The sequence below is a fragment of the Hylobates moloch genome, unplaced genomic scaffold (genome assembly GCF_009828535.3).
Source record: "Hylobates moloch isolate HMO894 unplaced genomic scaffold, HMol_V3 SCAFFOLD_16, whole genome shotgun sequence".
Classification (NCBI taxonomy): Eukaryota; Metazoa; Chordata; class Mammalia; order Primates; family Hylobatidae; genus Hylobates; species Hylobates moloch.
In genome coordinates, this window is record NW_026652291.1 from 31,778,142 (window position 1) to 31,797,517 (window position 19,376).

A 19,376-nucleotide genomic window follows, 5' to 3' on the forward strand; every position below is an offset into this window, starting at 1 on the left:
TCTCAGCACTCTCTCTTGCTATTTAATCAGATAAAGCCCCAGGATCTGAAGCCCCAGGTTCAGATCCTGCCTTGCCATTGGCTTGTAGGATCTATGACCTTGGCAAATGGCTTTGCCCCTTGCCTCAATTTCTTTTTCTGCAGAATGTGACAGGAATGTTCTCTACTTCCTGGGGGTGTTTAAAACATTAAATAATGATTAGCTCTAATAACTAACACATTGAAGCCTGATGCCCAGGGCTTGATGCATGATTGTTAATTCCTCCCAACAAGATGGGATTGTTGTTATACCCATTGTATAGATGAGGAAATTGAGGCCTGGCGCCCCTGAGATACACACAAAGACAGACACATACATCACGAGGCATTTGGGAAGTGACTCTCATGAGGGTAGAACCCTCATTAATGGGATTGGTGCCCTTATAAAACAGGTTGAAGAGAGCTGCCTTGCTCCTTCCACTAGGTAGGACACAAGATGGTGCCATCTATGAGGAACAAGCCCTCACCAGACACCAGATCTGCTAGTGCCTTGATCTTGGATTTCCTAGCCTCCAAAACTGTGAGCAATACATTTCTGTTGTTTATAAATTATCCAGTCTAAGACATTTTGTTACTGCAGTTGAACAGACTAAGACAAGTGTCCTCACCACCGGAAAAAAAAGAGAAAGATGGGAGGTGATGGATAGGTTAATTACCTGGATTGCAGGAATCCTTTCACAGTGTGTTAATATAGACTTATCAAAACACTATGTTGGGTTGGCACAGTGGCTCACGCCTATAATCCCAGCACTTTGAGAGGCCAAGGTGGGAGTGTAACTAAGCAGGTTAGCAGCTTAGCCTCAAACCTTAAGACTTTTTTTTTCCTTTCCCCTTTCTCCTCCCCCAGCGAGTCTCAAGATAGAACTCTGAGACCAGCTGCATACGTGTTTCCTTTCATCTTGAAATACATCCTCGGAATGTGCTGAACCTCCACGCCCTTTCTTTTCCCATTCTATGCTTCCATGCCTTATGCACATGTATTTACCTAGATGCTTGTTAAGTAGACACCATTACCTGGTCATATATTTCCTTCAGCTTCAGGGACTGGATCTGGATGTGGACCAGACACCTCTAGCCACAATGATGGCAATGGCTCCTTCACCAGATGAAACAATACTTCAGAACAAGCCACTGGAGCAGGTCACGCCACCCGACAACTCCTAGTTCCGCTGCCTCTTCTGCACTCCAAACTCTCTCTTCAAAAACTCCTGGATTCCCTCCACAAATTGAAGAGTGGAAATATTTGCAAATAATTACACTCACTCCTCCTGTTGCTAACATGGATAATAAAACTCACTCTCTTTATCACACCTCACTCTTATTATATTGGCTTCTTTTTACAAGTGGCGAGCAGCTGGACCCTTTTACTGATTACAGGAGGATCACTTGAGGCTAGGAGTTCAAGACCAGCCTGGGCAACATAATAAGACCCTGTTTCTGCAAAAAATTAAAAATTAGCTGGGCATGGTGGCAAGTGCCTATAGTCTCAGCTACTCAGGAGGCTGAAGTGGGAGGATGGGTTGAGCCGCCAGGAGTTTGAGGCTACAGTGAGCTATGATAGCACCATTGCACTCCAGCCTGGCCAGAGCCTGTCTCTGAAAACAAAAACAAAAACAACCGGCCACGACCATCACTTTGTACACTTTATTTTTATTTTATTTTTTGAGACAGGGTCTCACTCTGTTGTCCAGGCTAGAGTGCACTAACACAATCTTGGCTCACTGCAATCTCTGACTCCCAGGTTCAAGTGATTCACCCACCTCAGCCTGCCAAGTAGCTGGGAGTACAGGTGCACACCACCACGCCTGGCAAATTTTTATATTTTTTGGTAGAGATGGAGTTTTTCCCTGTTGGCCAGGCTGCTCTTGAACTCCTGACTTTAAGGGATCCACCCACCTTGGCCTCCCAAAGTGATGGGATTACAGGCGTGAGCTACCGTGCCTGGTCCATGTTATATACTTTAAATATGCTTTTAAAAACGATGCCCATTGGACTTGGGTATTGGTTACGTGGTGGTTCCCTTTAAAATTATTGATGATGGCCAGGTGCAGTGGTGCCTGCCTGTAATCCCAGCACTTTGGGAGATGCCAAGGTGGGAAGATTGCCTGAGCCCAGGAGTTTAAGACCAGCATGGACAACATAGGGAGACCCTATCTCTATTTTTTTTTTTTTTTTTTGAGACACCGTTTTGCCCTTTCGCCCAGGCTGGCGTGCAGTGGCATGATGTCGGCTCTCCGCAACCTCCGCCTTCCGGTTTCAAGTGATTCTCCTGCCACAGCCTCCTGAGTAGCTGGGATTACAGGCGCCCAGCACCACGCCCAGCTAATATTTGTATTTTCAGTAGAGATGGGGTTTCACCATGTTGGCCTGGCTGGTCTCAAACTCCCGACCTCATGATCCGCTCACCTCTGCCTCTCAAAGGGCTGGGATTATAGGCGTAAGCCACTGCACCCGGTCTTTTTTCTTTTTCTCTTTTTTTTTGAGACGGAGTTTTGCTCTTGTTGCCTAGGCTGGAGTACAATGGCGTGATCTCGGCTCACCATAACCTCCGCCTCCTTGTTTAAGCGATTCTCTTGTCTCAGCCTCCCAAGTAGCTGGGATTACAGGCACATGCCACCATACCTGGCTAATTTTTGTATTTTTAGTAGAGACAGGGTTTCATCATATTGGTCAGGCTGGTCTAGAACTCCTGACCTCAGGTGATCTGCCCGCCTCGGCCTCCCAAAGTGCTGGGATTATAGGCATAAGCCACTGTACCCGACCTCTGTTTTCAAATAAATAAGTGAATCATTATGGAGCATGTTAGTTTAATGAACTTTTCTATATATTTCACAGTGTTCACAGTGTGCATGGGTTGAAAGTGAAGAGAAAAATGTCTTTCAAATAACTAATAAAGACTAACTAGGCTGGGCCCGGTTGCTCATGCCTGTAATCCAAGCGGTTTGGTAGGCCAAGATGGGCAGACTGCTTGAGCCCAGGAGTTTTGAGACCAGCCTGGACAACATGGTGAAACCTTGTCTCTGCAAAAATACAAAAATTAGCTGGGCATGGTGGCATGTGTCTGTAGTCCCAGCTACCCAGGGGGCTTAGGTGGGAGGATCACTTGAGTCTTGGAGATCGAGACTGTAGTGAGCCGAGATCATGTCACTGCCACTGCACTCTAGCCTGGGTGACAGAGTTAGATCATGTCTCAAAAAAAAAAAGACGAAATGTCAAGAGGTTGATAGGTAATTGAACCCTTGTGGTGCTTTTTAAAATTTTTCATGTTATTAAAACTTTTTTTGCCAGGTGCGGTGGCTCACGCCTATAATCCCGGCACTTTGGGAGGCCAAGCCAGGTGGATCACCTGAGGTCAGGGGTTCGAGACCAGCTGACCAACATGGCAAAACCCCATCTCTACTAAAAATACAAAATTTAGCTGGGCGTGGTGGTGGGCGCCTGTAATCCCAGCTACTTGGGAGGCTGAGGCAGGAGAATCACTTGAACGCAGGAGGAGGAGGCTGCAGTGAGCCGAGATCAAGCCATTGTACTCCAGCCTGGGCAACAGAGTGAGACTCCATCTCAAAAAAAAATTGTTTTTGTAAGATGGTGTCCCACTATGTTACCCAGGCTGGCTTGAACTCCTGGGCTTAAGCAATCCTACTGCCTCAGCCTCCCAAGTAGCTGGGACTACAGGCATGTGCTTCTACACCCACCAGCCCATCTGTGGTGCTTTTGAATCTAATATTCACCAGCTCGAATTTCTAAGAATGGGGAATAGGGTCCCTAAGGTCTCAAAAGGGCTTCAGCAGACTCAAGTTTGGGATCCAGCATCTACTAAAACAAGTTTTAACTACTGCACTTTTCTAAGAGAGTCATATACTATATAATTGCAAGGGAAAAGATAAAACAATATGACTTGAAATTTTGTGTTGTGGCCTGGCATCTTGGGGTGGGACCTGGCCAGGCCAGCTATGAGGAAAGGTCCCAGATTGCATCATCTCTAAGAGTTTTCAGAGCCTCAGGTCATGTGTACTCTAAATGGGGCTCTGTGCCCAGCACTGGCATTCTTGTGGAAGTTTGGACAGACATGGCACCAGCTGCATTCCTGGGTTGCAGAGTAACACAGGAGGTAGTGTCATCTCAGGGTATCATCTCTCTACTGTAGATCTGGTTATATTCTACTGCTACAAGACCATGAATTCCTTTAGAAAAAAGGTGCCGGAAGCTGGCAGCGGTGGCTCACACCTGTAATTTCAGCACTTTGGGAGGCTGAGGCAGGAGGATTGTTTGAGCTCAGTAATTCAAGACTAGCCTGGGCAACATTGGGAGACCCCATCTGTACAAAAAATTAAAAATTAGCCAGGCATGGTGGTGTGTGCCTGTGGTCTCAGCTGCTAGGGAGGCTGAGGTGGGAGGATAGCTTAAACCTACGAGGTTGAGGCTGCAGTGAGCCGTGACTGTGCCACTGCACTCCAGCCTGGGCAACACAGTGACACCCTGCCTCAAAAAAAAAAAAAGAGAAAAGAAAATAATAATAAATTAAGGTTTTTTTTCCCTTAAATACAACTAAGGTTTAAAAAAACCAAGTTGATTGTGGAACTATTTATATCAAGTGATATAAATATTGTCTTGTCTTTTATTTTTCTTTTTTTTCTTTTGAGACCGTGTCTTGCTGTTGCCCAGGCTGTAGCACAATACCATGATCTCAGCTCACTGCAACTTCTGCCTCCCAGGCTCAAGCGGTTCTCCCACCTCAGCCTCCCAAGTAGCTGGGACTATAGGCATGCGCCACCATGTCTGGCATTTGTTTGTAGAGACGGGGTTTTGCCATGTTGCCCAGGCTTGTCTTGAACTCCTGGGTTCAAGCAATCCACCGGCCTTGGCCTCCCAAAGTGCTAGCATTACAAGTGTCAGCCACCATGCCAAGCCCAAACTGCTATTGAATTTCACATTTATCATTGTTAAAATCACTTATGTAATTCATCTAAATAATGTTTTATCAGCTTTTGAAACAATTAAATCCTAAAGGTCCATATGTATAAACAGGGATGTAAAATTTATTTGCACTAGGAGAATCCTTATTAATCCAAGGAGAAGATATCAAAAAACTAAATATGTATTGGTTTTGAAAAGTTTTAGTAGTTTTATATCTAACTAGTAATCAGTTTATAGGCAAGATGTTAACTTCCATTCTTAAAGGAGAAACTGAAATCTGATATACCTTTTATATTATGTGCTTTTCTTCCACAGTAGGTAATCATTTATTTATTTAATTAATTTATTTATTTTTGAGGCATAGTCTTGCTCTGTTGCCCAGGCTGGAGGGCAGTAGCGCAATCTCAGCTCATTGCAACCTCCCAGGTTCAAGCAATTCTCCTGCCTCAGCCTCCTGAGTAGCTGGGACTACAGGCACGCACCACCACGCCCAGCTAATTTTTTGTATTTTTAGTAGAGACGGGGTTTCATCACGTTGGTCAGGCTGGTCTCAAACTCCTGACCTCAAGTAATCCGCCCACCTCAGCCTCCCAAAGTGCTAGGATTACAGGTGTGAGCCACCATGCCTGGCTCACTTATACTCATTCAGCAAATAATTATTGAACTCCATTTATGTACCAGACACTGTTAATTGATGTTACTCACTTTTCCTTTCAGAACTAAAGCCTTATCAGTTGGGTGTTGAGATAGGAAGGAGACTTTTTCCACTTCTTGTGTTTTCTACAGTTATTCCCTTCCCAAACTGATAAAATGTACAGTTTATAAAAATCTTAAAAACTCATTCTTACTGGTAAATTCATTTTAATAATGAGGGGGAGAAACTTTAAGTAGTTATTAAATACAAAAGAATGAATACACATATACACACTAAATGTGGCAGATGTTCCCAGGAGAGATTCGTAACAGAGAGGCCACATGATCAAATAAAAATTACAGTTTTGCTGGGATTGTCCCCTCTTGGCCACCCAAGTGTTTGTGGAAGAAAGTCTGGAGTTGTTTCCAAGCATCCACCTGAGCCATGGCATGAGCCCTGGGCTCCCCTCCCCAGATAATAGGACTGCCCACCAAGGCATGCAGGGAAGCCCGGCACAGGGGGAAGTAAGGAGGCTCAATATAGTGCCCTGTCTCTGGGTAACAGATGATCTGGGGCTTTCTCCTCCCATGGGCCTGCAAGCGTTTACAGGCCTCATTAGCATAGAACTCACTCTTCCAGTTGTGGTCATCCTGACCTACCAGGAACAGGAAGGTGCTCTCTGCCCTTTCCACAGGAATGAAGCTCTTCTGGTCAGGTCCTTCCAAAGGGCTGTTAAGGACATCCACAATGTCTGCATAGCCATCTTTGGTCATCTTGATGCGATTTCTGTTGACGCCCACAGGGGGCAGGGTCTCACCCTTGTAGTGTAAGGTTCCCCCAACATTGGCCACAGAGCCGTTGATGACCACAGCAGCCGTGATGCCCTTCAGGAAAGAGGCCATGGAAAGGCAGAGCTCACCCCCTTTGGAAATTCCAAGCAGCCCAACTCCTGGACCTTTTACCTGAGAAAGGGACAAAGGAAAAAGAAGAAGAATGACTCCACAAACAGTGGAATACGGTGAGTTGTGCCCACCCTGGAAGTCAGTTGAACCTGAGTCTGAATCTGGGTCCTACCGTTTACCCAGATTTGCAACTTTGGGAATTTACCTCCCCTCTATCTCTTCCTTTCCACAATTTCTCCATCATCACTCTTGGTGATAACCATGTGGATGATCTGTCAACTACTCTGGTTTCTCAGTTCCTTAATCTCATATCTCCCATGATCTTTTTCTCTCTCCTACCTGAGCCACCCATTCCCAATGTCATAACTAAACTGAGTCATCATCAACAAGTACATCATCTCATGGCCGGGTGCGGTGGCTCATGCCTGTAATCCCAACACTTTGGGAGGCTGAGGCAGGTGGATCATTTGAGGTCAGGAGTTTGAGACCAGCCTGGCCAACATGGTGAAACCCCATCTGTACTAAAAATACAAAAATTAGCCGGGCAGTAGTGGCATGCGACTGTAGTCCCAGCTACTCAGGAGGCTGAGGCAGGAGAATCACTTGAACCTGGGAGATGGAGGTTGCAGTTAGCTGAGATCATGCCATAGCACTCTAGCCTCAATGACATGGCAAGACTCCATCTCAAAAAAAACAAAAAAAGAAAGAAAGAAAAAACATACTGGAATTTAAAATTGCATAATACCAACTACGAATATCTTTACTAGCAGGAAATATAGTAATATAGAATTGTATAGAAACTGTCTATAAGAGGCCTAGTGTGGTGGCTCATGCCTGTAATTCCATTACTCTGGGAGGCCGAGGTGGGCAGATCACTTAAGGTCAGGAGTTTGAGACCAGCCTGGCCAACATGGCGAAACCCCATCTCTACTAAAAAAAAATACAAAAATTAGGCCGGGCATAGTGGCTCATGCCTGTAATCCAGCACTTTGGGAGGCCAAGGTAGGTGGATCATTTGAGGTCAGGAGTTCAAGACCAGCCTGACAAATATTGTGAAACCCCGTCTCTACTGAAAATATAAAAATTAGCCAGGCATGTTGGCAGGTGCCTATAATCTCAGCTGCTCGGGAGGCTGAGGCACAAGAATCACTTGAACTTGGGAGGTAGAGGTTGCAGTGAGCCAAGATTGCACCACTGGACTCCAGCGTGGCAACAGAGTGAGACTCCATCTCAAAAAAAAAAAAAAAAGAGAAGAAGAAGAAAGAAAGAAACTGTCTATAAGAAGTGACTAAAAAAGGTAGTGTGTGTTGGGGTAGGGAATGGCTGTCATGAATGAGTCAACTTCTGTGAAAACCCAGACCATTTAAGAAGAGACCTGATACATCATAGCCCATAAATCTGAGAGGAGAACTAACCTCAGGACGACTGAGCAAGTAGTTCACGGCTTCTTCAAAGTACTCCAGATGGAGCGTCTCCATGGTCTTGGGGAGGTCTTCATAGTTATAATAAGCCAGAGCCATCACAGCAAAACCCTTCCCAGCCAGCAGACTAGCCCGATACTCCAGCAGGCCACCTCCAGTTCCGAACATGTCCACAATCCCAGGAAAGGGCCCAGGTTCTTGGGAAGAAACAAAACAAAATGCAAAACTAAGCTATTCCTGAAACAGTTGGATGGTTTCTTATCAAGTTAAACATACACTTACCACACATGTGACCCAGCAATCCCACTCCTAGGTATCTACCCACGAGAAATGAAAACCTGTGTTCGTCCAGAAACTTGTAGGCAAGTGTTTATAGTGACTTTACTCATTGTAGCCAAAGACTGGAAACAACCCAAATGTCCTTTAACTGGTGAATGAATCCATTTAATGGTGCACCACCAAGAAACAAAAAGAAAGACTGCTACATAGAAGAGCACAAATTCCTCTCCAGTGCACTCAACAGAATGTACTTATTCAATGGAGACAGACTCAAAAGGCTACTCATTCTGAATGACTCCACTTACTGAATATTTTTATCATTTACATTAAAGGTTTTGTGTTTCACACAAAATTAAAGAAGAATAACTCAGGCTGTGTCCGGTGGCTCACGCCTGTAATCCCAGCACTTTGGGAGGCTGAGACGGGTGGATCACCTGAGGTCAGGAGTTCGAGACCAGACTGGCCAACATGGTGAAACCCCGTCTGTACTAAAAATACAAAAATTAGCTGGGTGTGGTGGTGGCCACCTGTAATCCCAGCTACTTGGGAGGCTGAGGGAGGAGAATCGCTTGAACCTGGGAGGTGGAGCTTGCAGTGAGCCAAGATTTCGCCACTGCACTCCAGCCTGGGTGAAAGAGCGAGACATTGTCTCAAAAGAAAAAAAAAAAATGCAAACACCTTATAGGCAACACTTTAAGAAATAGTTCAGTGCTGATACCCTCAAACCATAAAAGTCCCACAGACCCCTGTGCCCTTTCCTCCCTTTCCAGTATCCTGGACTTTGTGTATCACTCTTGGTTTTCTTTATAGTATTACCACTTAGATTATGTACCTTAAACAATATTTTATTTTGCCTATTTTTTGAATTGTATCTAAATGGAATGATACTGAATGTGTTCTCCTAGGGTTTGACTGTTTCACTCAACAGTGGTTTGGAGATTCATCCATGTTGATTCTTTTTAATTTTTTTCTTTTATTTTGTATATCTTGATAGATGTTGATTCTTGTAGCTGTAGTTCAATCACTCTGACCGCTGGAAATATACCTCAATTTATTAATCTGTTCTATTGGTGATGGACATTTGGACTGTTTTCAGTTGGCTTTGATCTTTTTTTAAATTAATCCAGACTTCTCATCTGCAATGGCTTTCCTCTTATCAGGAATATGCTGCACATGTACAAGTAGAACAACATATTTAACTTTATAAGTTAAGACAAATTGTTGCCCAGAGCAGATGAATATGTTGACTCCTTCTAGCAGTGAGTTTCATTTCCTCCACATACTGGTCAGCAATTGATAATGCTGGCTTCTAAAAGTGGGCCACTTCTGAGGGTGTGAAATGTACTCTGTTGTTTTATTTTGCATTTCTTTGATTATTAATAAGGATAAGCATCATTTCATTTTTACACTGGCTGACTGCTCTTTATGTAATATAAAAGTATCCAGTAACCTCAAATTTCCATTTGACAGCAAGAGGCTTTCCTATTGTAAATGCTAATTTACATAAACCTTAACACACTGTGGGAGTTGAAAGAAAAGTTGCAAAAATGAGAAACTTTTAAAGAACATTTGTGGGCCCCACACCCCTAGGATCCCAAGAAACCCCAGTGCCCCAGCAGTGATGAGCACAGCCCATGCGTGTGCTGATGGACAGGGACCGCGTGCTGGCAGCTTCCAGACGGCCTCCTGCGGGGCTTCAGCCACTGCTTCCCAGGGAGCTGCATGTGACACTGCAGCAGCAGCACAGCTTCCTGGCCTGGAAGCAGTACCACACCCTGTTGCCGGACCTGGGGGATAAAGTGGCCCATGGGTGTGAAGCCCTAGGCTTTTCCCTAGTCTTGGAGCCCAACCCCGGAGGGCCTTGCAAGAGATGAAGCACATGCAAAACACCGAGGTCTTCATACTGCACCAGCCCCTGCCAAAGTATGACCACTGTGTGGGTGAGAAGCACTGCTGGGTAGAGCAGCACCTGGAGCCCCAGCTTGTGGGGAGAATTATGCTGACAATGGACAAGACCGTGGTCTTGGGGACTTGCTCACTGATGACAAGGATACCATTCGAGGCCAAGAGGAGAGGCCACAATCAGTACCTGGTTCTGCCCTGCACAAGGAGGTGGCTGCTCTCCTGGAGTGACAACAGGAGGGAGATCATAGACAGCCAGCGGGGAGCTAGGCAGCAGGAACGAACAGGCCCTGCAGGGGGCAGCAGCTGCAGCTGGAGCAATGGTGGGTGGGCAGGCACCATAACCTCTATGCTGTCACAGGCCCAGCCACCTGGCACCTCCTGGCTGCCATGGAAATACAGTGAGAAAACCAGTAGGAATTCTTTTTATTAAAAAAAAAAGTGGCTTCCTGGTCAATACATAAATAAGAACATTGAAACTACTTGAAAATTTTTTGTTGTTTGTTTTTTGTTTTTGTTTTTCAGATGGAGTTTCACTCTTGTCCCCCAGGCTGGAGTACAATGGCATGATCTCGGCTCACTGCAACCTCTGCCTCCCGGGTTCCAGCGATTCTCCTGCCTCAGACTCCCAAGTAGCTGGGACTACAGGCGTGCACAACCACACCTGGCTAATTTTTGTATTTTTAGTAGAGACGGGGTTTCACCATGTTGGCCAGCCTGGTCTCGAACTCTTGATCCGCCTGCCTCGGCCTCACAAAGTGCTAGGATTACAGGTGTTAGCCACCGCGTCTGGCCTGTTTTTTGTTTGTTTGTTTCTTTGTTTCTTTGTTTTTAATATTATAAGTGTCTTTTCTCTTTCCTACAATGCCTTTTTTTTTGTTTTTTTTTTTGAGAAGGTGTCTCACTGTATTGCCCAGGCTGGAGTGCAGTGGCACGATCTTGGCTCACTGCGAACTCCGCCTCCCGGGTTCACGCCATTCTTCTGCCTCAGCCTCCCGAGTAGCTGGGACTACAGGCGCCCGCTACCATGCCTGGCTAATTTTTTGTATTTTTAGTAGGACGGGGTTTCACCGTGTTAGCCAGGATGGCCTCGATCTCCTGACGTCGTGATCCGCACGCCTCGGCTTCTCAAAGTGCTGGGATTACAGGCGTGAGCAACCGCGCCCGGCCCTTACAACGTCTTTTAACTGAGCACTAGGTTTGAGGGACCTCTCAGTTTTGGAGCGGCAGGGGCACTTCCCCAACCAACTTTCCATTCCATTCCTGTCTCCTTACACTAACCTCCGGAATGTTGGAAGCTACATCCTTTCTCCGTGTGAAAAGCGCAGGGACGAAAAAAAATAAAAATAAAAAAATAAGTGTAACTCCCCTCAAAGGGCCGGGCGCGGTGGCTCACCCTGCAATCCTAGCTCTTAGGGAGGCAGAGGCGGGAGGATAGCTTGAGTCCAGGAGTTCAAGAGCTACCTGGGCAACATAGTCCGGGGGTTGGGGGGGGCGGGAGGAGAGACACACACACACACACAAGCGAAAAGCGCGGGGCGGGGCGGGGGACACACACACACACACACACACACACACACACACACACACACAGTGGAAAGCGCAGGAACAGGGACGGGCAGACGGGAACAATTAGCAGAGGTGAGTCACCTGGCGGTAGGAAAAGCGTGCCTCGCACCCGGCCCGCGCGCACTCGCGCCGCACCCCTGGCACGAGGAAGTAGCGCTCGTGCCGCGCTCCGCACAGCAGGCGCCCGGGGTCGGGGTCGTGGCCATCCAGCACCTCCAGCTCCACGGCCAAGGGCGTTCGCACGTCGCGCTTCACCAGTCGCACCGAGGGTTTCTCGGGCTCCAAGGCCCAGAGCAGCCCCACGGGCTCAAGCTTTGCGAAGCTGCCGCCCAGCGCGGGCGCGCTCCAGGTCCAGCTCGCCGCGGGTGTCGGCGCGGTAGCGCGCATGAGCCTGGAAAAGCGCGCCCTTCTCGTCGCGCAGGGACGCGCGCAGCGTGACCGACTGCTCCGGGGCTAGGCCGCGTACTGCGATTCGCACCGGTTCGTCCCAGCAGCAGCGGCCCGCGGGCTCCAGGATCAGCGTCGCCGCCATCCGAGCAGGAACCCAAATAATCCGGCCAACATGCCTCAGCTGTAGAGACCCCTGCAACTCTGCCCAACTCTTCCTCTCGGGCTGCCGTCGCAGGGTAAGCGTCCACTAGGGCAGAGCTGTCTGCTAATGTGAGCGGGGAAGGCCAGAGTCCAGCCGATCAGCCAGACCAAATATAGACACAACTGGAACTTGCTTAAAGTCTCCTGTGCTGAAACCTCCACTTTATGTTGGAAAGCAACTTCCTACTTTTGCTTTTCAGAAGCTTGCTGGCTCGCGGAATGAGCTGGGCCAGGACTGGTTCGTCCCAGCTACTCCGGAGGCTGAGGCAGGAGAATGGCGTGATCCCGGGGGGCGGAGCTTGCAGTGGGCCGAGATCATGCCACTGCACTATAGCCTGGGCGACAGAGCGAGAGTCCGTCTCAAAAAAAGAAACAAAAAAAACAGGCAGCTAGCAATCTCCAGGCTCCAAACTCCTGATGGCGAAGAGGAATGCAGGACTGGAGTTGGTTTTGATCACTTTGTTGAATAATTCACACTCATTACTAATCTTAGGGCTTTTCTTTCAAAATCTGCACCATGGTGTTTTGCTTTTGTGTTCTCTGTATATGCCTATCCTCCACATCAATCCCACATCGAAGGGTGCTGGCTTCTTACTAGCTGTGTGACCTCTGAGCTTCATTCCTTACAGGTGTAAAAATAGCCAAATGAGGTAATAGTTATCAATTTCTCGAACTCCTGACTTTGTGATCCGCCTTCCTCGGCCTTTCAAAATGCTGGGATTTATAGGCGTGAGCCACCGTGCCCGGCCAATAGTTATTATTTTCTTATACTGGCTTCTCATTTTTGTTCCAGTCAGGCAAGTGTTACCTCACTCATCCTTTATTTTTATTTTTATTTTTTAAAGAGACAGGGTCTCACTACGTTGCCAGTCTGGAGTACAGCGGCGGTTTACCATCACTGCACACTTACAAGCCTCAAACTCCTGGGCTCAAGCCATCTTCCTGCCTCAGCCTCTCAAACACGTCAAGGGACTACCGGCGCTCCCCATGCATTGGGCTTTTTTCTACTTTTTCATAGGCTATTGGTTCCAACCAGAGGTATTTTTTTTTTTCATCAAACTTAAGCTTTAGGCCCCTCCCAAGCCCTTGTACCTGATTTCATAATTTCCTATCTTGGTAATTAGAGAAACCTATAAATGCGTAAGCTTCAAACCCACAAAACCTGTGTTTGCCTCGCCTCCTAATAAGGCTGTCCTCAAGGTAAGCCTTTTTATCTCTTTCCAAATGCTCTCATGTCCCATGTCATTATCATACAACTCCGTTAGTTGTAATTACCTTTGTATAGGTTCTGTGGCACACATCAAGTATATTCTGTGCATAGAAGTCTCAGGAACTAAAGAAGGTAAATAATAGTAGCTAATTGTTAATACTTACAAGAACCCTATTAGTAAATTAAGGCCCAGAGAATTTAACTTATTTTCTGAAGATCATACAGCTGGGGAGTGGAAGTTGGGTGAGGTGGCTCACGCCTGTAATCCCAGTTTACTTGGAGGCTGAGGTGGCAGAGTTGCTTAAGGCCAGGAGTTTCAGACCAACCTGGATAAGACCCTGTCTCTAAAAAGAAAAAGGCACCGGGTGCGGTGGCTCGCGCCTGTAATCCCAGCACTTTGGGAGGCCGAGGCGGGCGGATCACGAGGTCAGGAGATCAACACCATCCTGGCTAACACAGTGAAACTCCGTCTCTACTAAAAAAAAAATATATATATACAAAAATTCGCCAGGCATGGTGGCAGGTGCCTGTAGTCCCAGCTACTGGGGAGGCTGAGGCAGGAGAATGGCGTGAACCCGGGATGCAGTGCTTCCAGTGAGCTGAGATGGCGCCACTGCACTGCTGTCTGGGCAAAAAATAAAAAAATAAAGAATAAAAAAAATAATGAAAAAGAAAAGAAAAAGCGAGAGGGTTCATACCTTTGAAATCTGATTCTCAAGCCTGGGCTCTGAACAACTATGCTTTAACTGTCTCTCACAGGATGTTGAAGAAGATTTGGAAAAGAAACTCATATTGGTGGATGTATAAACTGGTATGACCTTTTCATGGCAATCTATGCAAAAATATTTAAAAGATCCCTTCTCTTTGACTCACAGTTCCACATCTAGGAATTTGTTTTAAGTATAACTTCATAAATGTGTGTAAATATTTGGCTACAAGGATGCTAATCATATCATTTTAATAGAGAAAAAATTAGAAACAAGTTAGCAATATAAATTTGGTTTTACCAGTTTAATTGTGATGTCATAAATGAAAGCAGTTTAGTTATATAGCAGAAGAATATATGATGAGCATTTTTCCATGAAACTGATGAAAAAAGCAGGTTAGAGAACAGTATAAATATACTTTTTACCAAGATATTAACTTTTTTTTTTTTTTTTTTGAGATGGAGTCTCGCTCTGTCACCCAGGCTGGAGTGCAGTGGCGCAGTCTTGGCTCACTGCAAGGTCCGCCTCCTGGGTTCACGCCATTCTCCTTCCTCAGCCTCTCCGAGTAGCTGGGACTACAGGCGCCCGCCACCACGCCCGGCTAAGTTTTTGTATTTTCAGTAGAGACGGGGTTTCACCATGGTCTCGATCTCCTGACCTCGTGATCCACCCGCCTCGGCCTCCCAAAGTGCTGGGATTACAAGCGTGAGCCACCGCGCCCGGCCGATATTAACATATTTTTTAAAAAGACTAGTCAAACACTCCCCCAGTAGCTGAATCCCTGTAGTTCCAGCTGTTAGGAGGGAGGCCTAGGCAGGAGATTGCTTGAGCCCAGGAGGAATTCGATACCAGCTTGGGCAACAGAGCAAGACCTCATTTCTTAAATAAAAAAAAAAAAAGCAGAAAAGATAAGACATGAAAATTAAAAAACACGCACATCTAACTACTTCAAACTGTTGTTTCTTGAGCCTTGTGGTTTTATGCATAGTATTTATTTGTTTGTTTGTTTTTTAAGATGGGGTGTCTCACTGTGTTACCCAGGCTGCAGTGCAGTGGTGCAATCATAGCTCACTGCAGCCTCAACCTCCCAGGTTTAGGCAGTTCTCCCACCTCATCCTCCTGAGTACCTGGGACCACAGGCATGCACCACCACACCTGGCTAATTTTTTAGATTATTTGTACAGACGGGGTCTCCCTATGTTGCCTGGTCTCGAGCTCCTGGGCTTAAGCAATCCTCCCACCTTGGCCTCCCTGAGTGTTGGGATTATAGGCAAGAGCCACTACACACGGCCATGTTTCTTTTTTTCTTTTTTTTTTTTTCAAGACAGAGTCTTGCTGTGTCGCCCAGGCTGGAGTGCAGTGGTCTGATCTCAGCTCACTGCAACCTCTGGCTCCCGGGTTCCAGTGATTCTCCTGCCTCAGCCTCTTGAGTAGCTGGGATTACAGTCACGTGCCTCCACAGCAGCTGATTTTTGTATTTTTAGTAAAGACGGGGTTTCACCATGTTGGCCAGGCTGGTCTCAAACTCCTGACCTTGTAATCTGCCCGCTTCAGCCTCCAAAAGTGCTGGGACTAGAGGCGTGAGCCACCATGTCTGGCCTTAACTCTTATTTTTTTAGAGACTAGGTCTTGCTCTGTCACCCAGGTTGGAGTGCAATGGCACCATGATAGTTCATTGCAGCCTTCAACTCCTGGGTTCAAAGGATCCTCCCACCTCCTCTTCCCAAACAAGTGACCCTCCCACCTCATCTTCCCAAAGTGCTCGGATTGTGGCATGCATGGCCTCATTTTAACCTTTTTTTTTTTTTTTTTTTTTGAGACGGAGTCTCGCTCTGTCACCCAGACTGGAGTGCAGTGGTGCAATCTCGGCTCACTGCAAGCTCCGCCTCCCAGGTTCACGCCATTCTCCTGCCTCAGCCTCTCCGAGTAGCTGGGACTACAGGCGCCTGCCACCATGCCCGGCTAATTTTTTTTTGTATTTTTTTTTAGTAGAGACGGGGTTTCACTGTGGTCTCGATCTCCTGACCTCGTGATCCGCCCACCTTGGCCTCCCAAAGTGCTGGGATTACAAGCATGAGCCACCGTGCCCGACCTAACCTTTTTTTTTTTTAGAGACAGGGTCTTGCTATGTTGCCCAGACTGGTCTCGAACTCTGGCCTCAAGTGATCATTCTGCCCTGGACTCCCAAAGTGCTAGAATTACAGGCATGAGCCACTGGAACAAGTCCATTTTAACCATTTTTAAGTGTACAAGTCAGTGACATTAAGTACATTACATTGTTGTACAACTATCACCATTATCCATTTCCAGAACTTTTGGAGTCTCCCTCTGTCTCCCAGGCTGGAGTGCAGTGGCGCGATCTCAGCTCACTGAAACTCCGCCTCCTGGGTTCAAGTGATTCTCCTGCCTCAGCCTCCCAAGTAGCTGGGACTATAGGCGTGCACCACCACACCCAGCTAATTTTTGTATTTTTAGTAGAGATAGGGTTCCACCATGTTGACCAGGCTGGTCTTGAACTTCTGACGTCAGGTGATCCACCCTTCTCGGCCTCCCAAAGTGCTGGGATTTACAGGCGTGAGCCACCATGCCCAGCCCATTTCATTCCTTTTTAAGGCTGAATAACATTCTGTTGTATGTATCTTCCACATTTTGTTTATCCATTCATTCACTGATGGACATTTGGGTTGTTTCCACCGTTTGGCTATTGTGAGTATGCTGCTCTGAACACGGGTATACAAATATCTGTTAAAGTCCCTGCTTTCAATTCTTTTGGATATATACCCAGAAGTAGAATTGCTGGATCACATAGTAATTCTATATTTAATTTTTTGAGGAACCTTCAACAGGGTTTTTATATATTTTATTAGAGACAGGGTCTCCCTCTGTCACTGAGGCTGGGGTGCAGTAGTGCCATCATAGCTCACTGCAGCCTCAAACTCCTGGGCTGAAAGGATCCTCCTGCCTTAGCAGGGTTATAATATTTAATTTTTTTAGTCTTTTCTTTTCTTTTTCATTTTCTTTTTTTTTTTTTTTGAGATGGAGTGTTGCTCTGTTGCCCAGGCTGGAGTGCAGTGGCCCAATCTCGGCTCACTGCAAGCTCCACCTCCTGGGTTCACGCCATTCTCCTGCCTCAGCCTCCAAGTAGCTGGGACTACAGGTGCCCACCACCACACCCGGCTAATTTTTTTGTATTTTTAGTAGAGATGGGGTTTCAGTGTGTTAGCCAGGATGGTTTCAATCTCCTGACCTCGTGATCCGCCCGCCTTGGCCTCCCAAAGTGCTGGGATTATGGGTGTGAGCCAGAGCGCCTGGCCTAGTCCTTATTTTTCATACCAGAAAACGTACCCTCTCACTCTTTTATGGGGGTCCAATCATCTGAGTGCAGCTTGAGCTCAAGTGCTAAAGTCCGTATTCAGGTTGGTCAGCAGCAGCAGTCTTGCCTGGAACCAAGAGATGGACCACCTGAATAGCATGACCTGGGTCAACGAGACAGAGCCTTAGGCCCAGAAATCTTTCCTGCTATCAGGATAAATTAGTTTGTTTCACAACAAGACTCCTGAAGATCAGAATTTCCATATCTGTAAGACTCCTATGACTTAAAGAATTTCTGTACGTGTGAAATTATACTACTAGAAATACAAGATTGAAGAGTCTCCTTGTAAAAACTAGTGTTAATGGCCAATAATCTAGCCAGGATTTGGAGATCAGGGAAAATGGGATTGAACTGTGTGGACAAAGGAGATTAAGTAGCAGTGGAGGAGCTGAAAGGGGAATGGAAAAGTCAACGGACAGCTTCTACTTTACCATCTGTTCTATCAGCCTGGTAATCTGACGCCTGCCAGAGCTATGTGGTTACGTGTTCCCTGCTTTGCCTCTTTCTCAGGATTTATAAACCCCTGTGGTGGGAGAATATGGAGCTGCATACATCTAGAGGGTATTTTTTTTTTTTTTTTTGAGACGGAGTCTCACTCTGTCGCCCAGGCTGGAGTGCAGTGGCGCAAACTCGGCTCACTGAAAGCTCCACCTCCCAGCTTCACGCCATTCTCCTGCCTCAGCCTCCCGAGTAGCTGGGATTACAGGCATGCGCCACCAGGCCCAGCTGATTTTCTTTTTAAGTTTTCTATTTTTAGTAGAGACGGGGTTTCACCATGTTGGTCAGGCTGGTCTCTAACTCCTGACCTCAGGTGATCCGCCCGCCTCAGCCTCCCAAGGTGCTGGGATTACAGGTGTCAGCCATCGAGCCTGGGTGAGGTTTATTTTTCAAAGAATGACCAAGAGGCTGGGTGCAGTGGCTCACAGTTGCAAATCTCAGCACTTTGGGGGGCCAAGGCGGGTGCATCACTTGAGGTCAGGAGTTCGAGAACAGCCTGGCCAATATGGTGAAACCCCATCTCTACTAAAAGTACAACAATTAGTGGGGCGTGGTGGCGTGGCCTGTAATGGGAGGCTGAGGCAGGAGAATTGCTTGAACCTGGGAGGCAGAGGTTGCAGTGAGCCGAGATCACACCACTGTACTCCAGCCTGGGCGACAGAGTGAGACTCCCTCTCAAAAAAAAAGAAAAGAAAAAAAAGACCAAAAACTCCATGAAACCACCATTCAATAAATAATCAATAAATAAGATGCAATTTCTCAAAGCTCAGTTTACAAAGAAGGAAATTTAATAAATAGTTGAAGATATCCCCGACTGAACCCACAAGTTCTCTGACTAGACTCATGGAATTCTAAAGAGCTGGTTGCTTGGAGACTGATAGAAACAGCTTTGGAACCTAAGAAACCAAGGAAGGCTTAAGACGCAGAACCTTGCTTCTCTCTGAGGACTGGCTTGTAGGAGGCCATTCGGAAAGTAATTTGGAAACACTGCTCCTTTGCCAGTATCTGAAAGGTGCTGGATGGTGTCAGCTGGAAGATGAGAGGCAACCTGAGGTAGCTGAAAAAACTTTGGATTAGGTGTCAAAAGGGTCAGTACTACTTCAGATACCAACCAGTAGGGTGATCTTAATGATGTCTCTTCTCTCTGGGTCCCAGTTTTGGGATTTATAAAATCAGGACATTAGGCCTGGTGCAGTGGCTCATGCCTGTATTCCCAGCATTTGGGGAGGCCAAGGTGGGAGGATCGTTTGAGTCCAGGAGTTCAGGACCAGCCTGAGCAACATAGTGAGACTCTATCTCTACAAAAAAACAAAAACGAATTTAACCGAGAGTGGT

General features: G+C 46.6%; 2 protein-coding genes across 4 annotated transcripts in view; one reads left to right on the plus strand and one right to left on the minus strand.

Moving 5' to 3' along the window:
- Positions 1 to 5,738: 5,738 nt before the first annotated feature.
- On the minus strand, positions 5,739 to 12,527 carry LOC116484626 (acyl-coenzyme A thioesterase 1). The gene is given in 5 exon segments (XM_032179507.2): positions 5,739 to 6,551; positions 7,907 to 8,109; positions 11,744 to 11,785; positions 11,788 to 12,002; positions 12,004 to 12,527. Coding segments are annotated over 5 exon segments (1,257 nt in total). The 5' UTR covers positions 12,195 to 12,527; the 3' UTR covers positions 5,739 to 5,945.
- The window catches only part of HEATR4 (HEAT repeat containing 4), a 56,096-nt gene continuing 48,904 nt past the window's right edge, over positions 12,185 to 19,376 (plus strand). The window contains exon 1 of one of the 3 annotated variants that reach the window (XM_032179502.2): positions 12,185 to 12,288. The gene's annotated coding sequence lies outside the window, so the exon portion shown is untranslated. Of the gene's footprint in view, positions 12,289 to 18,867; positions 19,130 to 19,376 lie in introns of those variants that run through there. The other 2 variants (XM_032179503.2, XM_058429685.1) reach the window with 2 other exon arrangements.